This window comes from Onychostoma macrolepis, chromosome 12 (assembly GCF_012432095.1).
Source record: "Onychostoma macrolepis isolate SWU-2019 chromosome 12, ASM1243209v1, whole genome shotgun sequence".
NCBI lineage: Eukaryota > Metazoa > Chordata > Actinopteri > Cypriniformes > Cyprinidae > Onychostoma > Onychostoma macrolepis.
In genome coordinates this window covers 11,502,885-11,514,208 of record NC_081166.1, presented here as the reverse complement: position 1 = coordinate 11,514,208, position 11,324 = coordinate 11,502,885, and the positions used below count along the sequence as shown (strand labels likewise).

At 38.7% G+C, this 11,324-nt stretch overlaps 1 protein-coding gene across 3 annotated transcripts in view; it reads right to left on the bottom strand.

Annotated features, from left to right (window-relative positions):
• Positions 1-204: 204 nt before the first annotated feature.
• Positions 205-11,324, bottom strand: part of nrg3b (neuregulin 3b) — a 159,985-nt gene continuing 148,865 nt past the window's right edge. For all 3 annotated transcript variants that reach the window (XM_058793285.1, XM_058793284.1, XM_058793286.1), the window contains 3 exons: positions 8,614-8,726; positions 8,053-8,241; positions 205-1,399 (listed from right to left, as the gene is read on the bottom strand). In XM_058793285.1, the coding sequence (XP_058649268.1) occupies positions 727-1,399; positions 8,053-8,241; positions 8,614-8,726 (975 nt within the window). In that variant the 3' untranslated portion in view covers positions 205-726. The remainder of the gene's footprint in view (positions 1,400-8,052; positions 8,242-8,613; positions 8,727-11,324) is intronic.

Sequence of the window (11,324 nt, the reverse complement as noted above, 5' to 3'; positions counted from 1 at the left end):
CCGATCTCTGTTGCCATGGAGACAGACGGTGACTCTGCCGGTTTCTCTCCATTCAGCACGTTCGTTGGATCGTTGCAAGCGATGGTTGCGGATACCTGGCTGCGATGCTCGGCGAGCTCTCTGCTAAAAACAGAAGGTGTGAGATGCACAACATCGATCGCATGGTTACGGGCAGATACTCTCTGATCAAATGACAGGGTGACATTCAGATTTTATTTAGAAACTGCCGTTTTTCTTCTCAAGACCTCAAGCAAAACAGACAAAAAGACAGAGCTGAGCTGAGATTATAGAACAGCAGTTATTGGAAAAAAAGCTTCTGCATTACCATGTTTTGCATCTTTATTTTCGTCACTCGGTATGTCATATACATAGAATATATGACATACATATAGTTTTGACATCTATTATATTTTTTCTTCTTAACAGTAGAGAAACAACATTGAGATGACACACTATTTGGTTTCTAAATTTAAGCTTTTTGTTAAATAGTGGCATATAAATCCTCTCCAATACCTCTTTAGATCAACATCCCACCAAAGTATTTGTTCTCTCGCATATATTCACATTGTGTCGTCAGTAAGTCAGAGTTTTAAATTGAGTTGTAAGTAGTTGTACTTCACAATGCAGTAAAATAGTTCCAAAAGTAAGTGTCTTGCACAAGCAGGGACGTTCCAGCCCCATTCACACCGACGTGGAGTTTCCAACGCAATCTTTGCGTTTATCCAATCAGCTTTTGGGATATGTGAGGCAGGCCACACCTCTAACCCCGTCAGAAAAAGAGCTGTCTTTTTCGCCCCCTGCAAACGGGGTTTGTAAACCATCATCTTGCTGTCCTTCCCCGAAAGCAGAGCGGCCCTCCAGTCCTCCGGTAGCCTTAGACAGCAGGCTGGCGGCGTACTGTGTGGTTTTCGCCCCTGATCCCAGTACAGTCATAGAAATGACAGTCTTTGCTCTTCTGGAGCTTGTGCCTGATCCCAAGGCTGTTGTGTAGGTAACAAGGCTTTTGTGTTTGATTTGGCCCCTTGACATCAGTGCAGACTCGGAGCAGGTGAGTGTCTGTGGATCCTGCACCGCCACAGAGGAGCTGGCAAGTGATTGGCTGGAATTTGCCACTGACTCCGCCTCAGTCTCAGGATTGATTAGGTTGTAGCTGGAAGATCCCCTACCCCCGTTATGCAGCTTGTTCCCGCCCCCCTCCCCAAAATCAGGTCCCTGAACGGAGGGGATAATGGGTACGGAGTGGGCTCGGAAAGAAGGGGGAGGAAAGGTCGTTCCCTGGTCGAGACGAGTGCACGGAACGTCGGTGTAGCCCATCTTTCCTTTGGAATGGGCGCAGAGCATAATTTGCATATTCAGATTGCAACGGCTAGGTTGATTGCTGTCCGAGTGAGACTGGCACCTAGAGGACGAGAAACCGAGGGAATTAGTACTTACATCTCATTATCCATTACACTGATTTTGTCTGTTACACACGAAAGAAATCGCTCGGCCACTGAGAATGTCGTGAAAACAATTTAAGAACAAAAAAAAAATAAAAATCACAGCAGTGATCAAATTATGGTGGTGGTGGGAATTTTGAATCTCAGTGTAATTATGTATAATCCGCAGCCTGGGCTGCGTGCCTGTGGTAGCATAAATGTTAAAGCTGAGCTCATTCTCTCTTCTGATGACTCAGTCATAGATTTAATAAGGGCTGGGCGATATGGCCAAAAACAATTATGATGATAAAATTTTGCATATCAGTTGATATCGATTATTATCATGATAAATTTCACGTTTATTACTTTCAAGTTTAAAGGCAGATCTTTGCTCCCAATTAAAAATTGTAAAATCCAGACCATTAATTGTGGTTTTAAACTACTTTTTATGGTCAGAACATGACGCTTTACTGTTCTAATGAGTGATATTGTTTCAAATCACGAAACAGGTTTGTGTTGCCAGACTTTGACACCTACTTTATCTACAACACAGTTTGCAGTGCAAGCTGTAATATTAATAAAAAATTTTGTCTCTTAGAAATGCAAATCTGACAGTGGCTTGAGTTGACAATAGTAGTAGCTTGAGTTAGGAGGTAGATGTAAATTTGTGTTCATTATCAAAAACAGTAACATCTGTAAAAATTGTAACAATCTCATATGGTGAAATTGAATTATTCTAAATATGAACCACACATATAGCACCTAAATACATTTACATTTACATTTAGTCATTTAGCAGATGCTTTTATCCAAATAGGACAATAGAAGCAATCAAAACCAACAAAAAAGCAACAACATGCAAGTGCTATGACAAGTCTCGGTTAGCCTAACGCAGTACACAAGTAGATAGAATATAGAATAAAGAAACCTAGTGTTTTATTTATTTATTTTTTTAAAGAAACAAGTAGATAGAATATAGAATAAAGAAACCTAGTGTTTTATTTATTTATTTTTTTAAAGAAACAAGTGGATAGAATAGAAATAGAAAGCTAGTGTTAGTTTTTCAAGAAAAGCTAGCAGTTAGAGAATAAATATGCAATTGATAAAGGGTCAAGTGTGTGTGTGTGTGTGTTTTTTTTTTATAAAAAAGAAGACATATTTATAAAATAGAATTAGAATAGAGAGTGCTAGAGTTAGAGGGTCAAATAAAGACGGAAGAGATGTGTTTTTAGCCGTTTCTTGAATTCAGCTGCTCGGATTGAGTTGGGCAGGTCATTCCACCAGGTGGGAACAGTTAATAAAAAAGTCAGTGAAAGTGATTTTGTACTTCTTTGGGATGGCACAATAATGCGTTGTTCACTTGCAGAACGTAAGCTTCTAGAGGGCACATAGGTCTGAAGTACTGAATTTAGGTAAAGGGGTGCAGAGCCAGAGGTGGTTTTGTAGGCAAACATTAATGCCTTGAATTTTATGCGAGCAGCTATTGGTAGCCAGTGCAAATTGATGAACAGAGGTGTGACGTGCGTTCAGCGGCAAGATTAATGAAGATTAAATACAAGATTAAATACAATGGTAAAAATGTAACTATATGGTTTCTAGGTATTGGTATGAAAAACAGTAGTCTAAATACATTTAGCATAAATGCACAAATGCTGCAGCTTAATCGAGAAACTACTGTAATTATATTCTATTACTTTAATACATTTAATACATGTCTACATTAATAATGTAATAAAATTTGATATGAATATCCCAAATTTATTCCACAATACCATAGTGCAGTTAGTGTTACTACAGTAATTCAATAGTAAATTTTCGCGATTTGTAGATTGAAAAGCTGTCTGACTGTTTTGTTGCGGACAGCGTTTCACCTGGTTGTAAACTAGTTTAAATCACAGAGTCAATTGTGTTCTTCACAGAATTCAAGCGCTTCACACTGGATCTGTTTAGTGCTCACGTGACTGAGACTCATCAGCGAGTAAACGCATCTGCTTTAGTGAGCGCACGCTGCGTTGCTGTTCGAAATTTGAGCCGAGCGAATAAATGGTCTGTGTGGCGTGGTTCAAATGAGTCGCGCTGTTTCGTTCCGCTTTTGGAGCATAAACATTATATAGAACATTTATCGAACTCTTGTTATTGTTTTATCAAGGGAATTTATATCGCTCTAATTATCGTTATCATTTTTCACCCAGCCCTAGATTTAAGCCATTCCCATCAAAGCTTGTGTATTCTTCACACAGACCTACGAGTTTATGAAGACCATGCTACTTCATTTAGCTGTGGTTTTGATCTGCAGGAGGGGACTGCTTATCGAATCCAGCATACCTTGTGGTGACAAACCAAAAAAATCTTTTGGTATTTTGCTGGGAGATTGCCGTGGAGTACCACTCAGATCTTGCAAAGTGACCCAAGCGGGTTATCTAGGGTTTGTCAGATGTAGAATCATAGGAAATGTTGTGGGTTTCTCAACGTTGAGGTTCAAACTGGCACATTTATCACCCTCTTATCTAAACCTTGACATGATGACATTTCAGTACAGCTTTGCAAGAGCACCAAATCATTCTTGCTTCTGGTATAAAGTGAATATAAAAGCATCAGACACATAAAAATGCTATGTTTTGTCACTTCCCAGAAACCCCAGCTCATCTAGCCACTGAGTTATTGTCTGACATCAAAGACTGTTAAATAACAGGGCTTAAATAATTGAGCCCTATAACACAATGCACGGGTATTAAAAGTGTATTCTAGCTGCAGGTTAATCCGGCAGATCGCAGCAAATCAAAACAATATCTAAATATAACCGCACCGATGGCACACGCAGTTTCAATCCATATTTCATCTCTGACAGGTAAATATGTGTCTTTGCAGAGGTTTTTTTTTTTTTTTCATAAAACTGACAACATTCTGTGGGGGTCCTGCTGTCATAGTGAGGGGGATAAGCGAGCTCTGCGTGCCCATCTCTCTCTTTCCCCCCTCTCCTCACTTCTTTTTTCTCCATTAGTCTGGAGGGTGTCTCCATGGCAACAAGAGAGAGGTTCGGGGATGGTGTTGGTGTTTTAAAGCTGTTAAGTCTAGAAATAGGTCAGTTCAGCCCCAGTCTGTCTTTCTCTGGGCCGGCCAAGACTGGCCTGAGAAAGGTTCAGAGTGGCTTATCAATATTTAATTAATCATGAACAATAAAAACAATAGCTGAATAGCGTGGACCCCTCTGGAGGGGTTACCCATGGGTTGTTCTTTCAGACATGAGCTTAAATTAATTAAGCAAAAGTCGAGCTAACCCAACAGACTTTAAATAAAACACAGAGAGCCCTGCTGCTGACACACTGGGAAAAAGAAAAACCCCCTTCTGTAAGCGTGTTAGTACGTATGTGCTTGATCACAGCCCTTAAATGAGTCTCCAAGCTCAAAGCTGCACTGTTTAAGAATGTAAATTATGGAAATAGGTCAAATAGAGAGAGTTTGGCAGAGAGTGGAGTTTACAAGTCACTGTGAAGCTGGATCAAGTTGGCATGGTAATGAGAGCATTGCTTGGAAATTAAGGAGTAAGTGCTACTTGCACACATACACCCTACTTAAAGGGTTACTCCACCCCAAAATGAAAATTTTGTCATTAATCACTTACCCCCATGTCATTCCAAAGCCGTAAAAGCTTCGCTCATCTTTGGAACACAATTTAAGATATTTTGGATGAAAACCCTTGTGACTGTCCCATTGACTGCCAAACAATTTTCACTTTCAAGGCCCAGAAAAGTATGAAAGACGTCGTCATAATAGTCCATCTGCCACAAGTGGTTCAACCGTAACGTTATGAAGCTACGTGCATCTTTTTTTTAATTTATTTTTTTATTTTATTTATTTTTTTACGTGCATCCTTTTTGTACGCAAAAAAAACCAAAAATAACAAATTTATTCAACAATTCGTCTCCTAGGCGTCAGCGTAGTGCCATATTGGAGAATGTAAACTGCGCTCTTCTGTGTCAGCCGAAGTGTTCTGAAGACGAATGAAGGTTTTACTGGTTTGGAACGACATGGGGGTAAGTGATTAATGACAAAATTTTTATTTTGGGGAGGAGTAACCCTTTAACTGAAGGACATTATTCCTGCCATGGGCCCTGTCAATGAAATCCAGTTTCACTCTCTGACTCTATATTGTATGTTCCTTAGAAATCTCATTCGATCTGGTTCTACTGTATATGGAATAGTTCAGAGGTTATGGTGTTTATCCTTAACATATATGGGGTTTTCTTCAATTATCTTTGCACCTTTGGTCCTGTAAACCTGACTTAATTTGTCTACTAAAAATGTCAAATAGTGTTGCAAAAGTTTGGGGTCGGTAAGATTTTGTAATGCTTTTGAAAGAAGTCTTTTAGGCCTACCAAGACTGCATTTCCTTGCTTTAAATACAGTAAAACAGTGATATTTTGATGTATTATTAAAATGTAATTTTTTATTCCTGTAATGGCCAAGTTCAATTTTCAGCAACTTCATGCGGTATAATTCAGTGTCAATTGATCTTTTAGACAGAGGTGGGTAGAGTACCCAAAAACTGTACTCAAGTAAAAGTAAAAGTACTTGAAAAAATATTTACTCAAGTAAAAGTAAAAGTAATAGTCTGAATAGTTACTTGAGTAAGAGTAAAAAAGTATCGGATAAAAAAACTACTCAAGTAGTTAGTAACTAGTTACTTTGGATCATTTACTGAATATAGTCTATTTTTATTTAGATATATAGATATTTAGATCAATTTTTATACACACACACACACTGCCGTTCAAAATACATTTAATGTTTTTTTTTTAATGTAATTTATTTCAGTGATGCAAATCAGAATTTTTATCAGCCTGATTTATTATCAGTGCTGTTCTTTTTTAGCTTTCTATTCATAAAAGAACCCTGAACAAAATGTCACAGGTTCCAAAAAATATTAAGCAGCAAAACTGTTCCCTGTTGAAAAAAACAGCATATGCTGGTATGGTATGTTTTGTAGCATGGGATGCTGGTTTGAGCTGATTTAAGCTGGTCCTTAGCTGGTTTAAACTGGTCATGTGCTGGTCCTAAGCTGATCCGACCAGCTCAAGACCAGCACATGATCAGCATAAACCAGCATCCCAGCTTCAAAACATACCTAACCAGCATATGCTGTTTTTTTTCAACAACACTGGTAATAAATCAATATTTCTGAAGGATCATATGACTCTGAAAACTGGAGTAACAGCTGATAAAAATTCTGATTTGCATCACTGAGTTAAATTAAATTATATTTTAAAGTTTAATTATGTATTATAAATGTATATAACCTCTGACACGGAGAAGAGTGAAAACTCCTCACATGACCGCTACAGAACATCTGAACATAACGAAACAAATGCACATTGACGGATCTTTTTCCGTCTGTTCTGCAAAATGTAAACAAATGTAGCCTTTATTTCTGCAAGCATAAATATTGTGAAAATATCAATATTAATTGTGTCTAGGCAAGGCATTCCTTCTGAAACATACGCGGGTTTGGCGGGTGTTTATTTCATACTCTGTGACAGCTTATTTAATGAATAAATTATACAATGTATTTAATGTGTAAGGTACATGTACAACAAACTGGTAATGTCATAGTGGTATCGTGTACTGTAATCAAATCTATACCTGTGGAACCGACAGCACACGCGGTGTTCGTCTAATAAAGATCTTCATAGCTAGCAAACAATAGCCTTTGCTTTCAACTGACTGTAGATCCAAAGCCACGTCTTCAGCGCTCCTGATGTTACAACTCTGAGTGAGAACCGCTTCAGACGACTCAGCGCGTGAAAAAATGTACTCAAGTAAATGTAACGAAGTAAATGTAACTCGTTACTACCCACCTTTGCTTTTAGAAAACATTCTAATATGCTAATTTGGTTGTGCTGCTTTATATATTTTTTAAGGATTCCATGATTAAGAGAAAGCTGAAAATCTTATAAACCTTTTGTAACCTTATAAATGTTTTTGATGTCACTTTTGATCAGTTTTCTTTGCTAAATAAAATTAATTTCTTTTATTTTAAATAAGAAAAAGACAAACTTCCAAACTTTTAAAAAGAGCATGCATCACAAGAGAATTGTAATTTTTCATGATCATTTTTCTGATCCAACAAGTGTCATTTCCACCACATTTCAAATAATGAAATCATTTATTTACTATAGCTATAGCCTTTCATATATCAAAAATGCACACAATCAGATACTTGCACATTATGATAAAATTAAAAAAGAAATATTCTGTTAAGTAAGTGATATTTACTCATTTTTAGTTCCTCCCACATCTTGATTATCTCAAGCATGCTCATTACCGACACTGTCTCCATTGGTAACCAGGTAGATAAACTTATGATTATTATTATTATTTTTTTTTTAAATTGTCGTTATGGTGGACATGATATTTTCTGGAAGGCATTTTTACAAAATAAATTATGTGAGTTTATATTTATTTCATCCATTGTTTTGGTAATTTCTGAAGTTAAATCATAGTTAAATCAAAATGTGATATTTTTCGAAAGTTTTTAAAAACAAAGAAAATATATTCATAAATAAAGTGTTTGTTTGATAAGTGTTGTAGCTAGATCTTGGGGGTGGAAAAAAAAAGAAATAATTTTATTGCTCACCTTCTCAAAGATTGTGGCATCACCTCATTCACCTCCACTTCCTGGAGATGTTTATAGGAATGAAGAGAATCTCGAGATCCTCCACTGAGATGATGGCCTGCTCTAGAGATGGGCGGGGTCCACTTTGAGACAGCTCGATAATTGGATACCTTGTGTTTTAGGGCAGGGCTTGATGAGAAGGAGCAGCTTCTGTAGAAACAGATAAAAGCTTCCGTAGTAAGGAGACAAAGATTTCATATGAGACAGCCTTAGGTTAGCACATGGCTCTAAAGCTAGAATTTCAGATAATTAATTCAGGCCTTGTGTTAGATTCTTTCTATAAATCAGTGCTTGTAAACAACTATTGTGGAGAAAATTATTCCACCATAATTCGGAAATGTCAATTATCATGGTTGCTACCAATTACAATTATTCTAATTCTTTTAAGTGGCTCATTTTTGATGTTAACATATGGTGCCATATTGAGAGCTGATTAAATTTCTTCCTCCGTTGCTTTCAATTCTGTGGAGAGGGACGGAGTGTCAGAAGTTTTACAATAGATGTGAAGCTCTGGGAAAGTACCTGCAGCGCTTCCCCATGGAGAGACTGCGATTATGATTTGGTAGAGAAACTTTAGAGCTGCTGAGAACGATGCTGGCCGCCTGCGGAGAGGAGAAACCATGGGCTCTTCTGCTCTGTAGAGACGAACAGGAAATAATTATTATTATTACAGACGAACCAAACTATATAGCGGATGACCTCACTGATTGTCAGGACTCATGTCATTTCCATCCATTTGGGAATGTTTCATGGGTGTTACAAAAACGAGAGTGAGAAAATGATGAGTGGTTGCACAGAAGTGCTGGCTGTGATGTCATGAAATGGTAGCAGCTCAGCTCATGAATATTAATTAGGATACGCAAAATCTATACCAAGTGATGTGTTATTTTTTGGTTAAACAGATCAGGTCTGTAGTGGAGCATTTGTTCATAGCCTACTCAAAATTTAAAAAGTGAGCATAACGTTGCATTAGATTATAAATGTCCCTAAAATCGTTAAAAAAAGATTATTTCAATAGCACATTGATTCGTTAATTATTCATCACACACTGGGCTGAGGGAGAAATCACTCTTTCTAAGCAAGTTCACATGCCTGAATAATTCTGTGACATTTAATTTGACAACTTCAGTGGATGTATGCATGAAACTCTAAATGAGGCCTGAAAATGACTTATTGGTCCAGCAGTAAGATTTTTCACTTTTGGTTCAGGGTCCGTCCTGATTTAACTTCTTTTAATTAATCCAAATTACAGCTGAACTGCAGGGGATGTACAAACCCGATTCCAAAAAAGTTGGGACACTGTACAAATTGTGAATAAAAAAGGAATGCAATAATTTACAAATCTCATAAACTTATATTTTATACACAATAGAATATAGATAACATATCAAATGTTGAAAGTGAGACATTTTGAAATCTCATGCCAAATATTGGCTCATTTTGGATTTCATGAGTGCTACACATTCCAAAAAAGTTGGGACAGGTAGCAATAAGAGGCCGGAAAAGTTAAATGTACATATAAGGAACAGCTGAAGGACCAATTTGCAACTTATTAGGTCAATTGGCAACATGATTGGGTATAAAAAGAGCCTCTCAGAGTGGCAGTGTCTCTCAGAAGTCAAGATGAGAAGAGGATCACCAATTCCCTCAATGCTGCGGCGAAAAATAGTAGAACAATATCAGAAAGGAGTTTCTCAGAGAAAAATTGCAAAGAGTTTGAAGCTATCATCATCTACAGTGCATAATATCATCCAAAGATTCAGAGAATCTGGAACAATCTCTGTGCGTAAGGGTCAAGGTCGGAAAACCATACTGGATGCCCGTGATCTTCGGGCCCTTAGACGGCACTGCATCACATACAGGAATGCTACTGTAATGGAAATCACAACATGAGCTCAGGAATACTTCCAGAAAACATTGTCGGTGAACAGCCATATCACACTGCAGCCCAAGACCGGTTGCCCATGGAAGCTAAGCAGGGCTGAGCCTGGTCAGTACCTGGATGGGAGACCTCCTGGGAAAACTAGGTAGCTGTTGGTAGAGGTGTTAGTGAGACCAGCAGGGGGTGCTCACCCTGTGGTCTGTGTGGGTCCTAACGCCCCAGTATAGTGATGGGGACACTATACTGTCAAAAGAGCACCGTCTTTCGGATGAGACGTTAAACCGAGGTCCTGACTCTCTGTGGTCATTAAAAATCCCATGACACTCATCGCCCTTGTCAATCATGGCCTCCTAATAATCCCCATCCACTTGATCGGCTCTATCTCTCTCTCCTCTCCTCTCCACCTGTAGCTGGTGTGTGGTGAGTGCACTGGCGCCGTTGTCCTGTGGCTGCCGTCGCATCATCCAAGTGGATGCTGCACACTGGTGGTGGTTGAGGAGAGACCCCCCCACATGATTGTAAAGCGCTTTGGGTGTATAGCAATACACAATAAAAGCGCTATATAAATGCTTTATTCATTCATTCATTCATTCATTCATTCACAATCCGCCGTTGCCGGCTAAAACTCTATAGGTCAAAAAAGAAGCATTATCTAAACATGATCCAGAAGCGCAGGCGTTTTCTCTGGGCCAAGGCTCATTTAAAATGGACTGTGGCAAAGTGGAAAACTGTTCTGTGGTCAGACGAATCAAAATTTGAAGTTCTTTTTGGAAAACTGGGACGCCATGTCATCCGGACTAAAGAGGACAATGACAACCCAAGTTGTTATCAGCGCTCAGTTCAGAAGCCTGCATCTCTGATGGTATGGGGTTGCATGAGTGCGTGTGGCATGGGCAGCTTACACATCTGGAAAGGCACCATCAATGCTGAAAGGTATATCCAAGTTCTAGAACAACATATGCTCCCATCCAGACGTCGTCTCTTTCAGGGAAGACCTTGCATTTTCCAACATGACAATGCCAGACCACATACTGCATCAATTACAACATCATGGCTGCGTAGAAGAAGGATCCGGGTACTGAAATGGCCAGCCTGCAGTCCAGATCTTTCACCCATAGAAAACATTTGGTGCATCATAAAGAGGAAGATGCGACAAAGAAGACCTAAGACAGCTGAGCAACTAGAAGCCTGTATTAGACAAGAATGGGACAACATTCCTATTCCTAAACTTGAGCAACTTGTCTCCTCAGTCCCCAGACGTTTGCAGACTTTTATAAAAAGAAGAGGGAATGCCACACAGTGGTAAACATGGCCTTGTCCCAACTTTTTTGAGATGTGTTGATGCCATGAA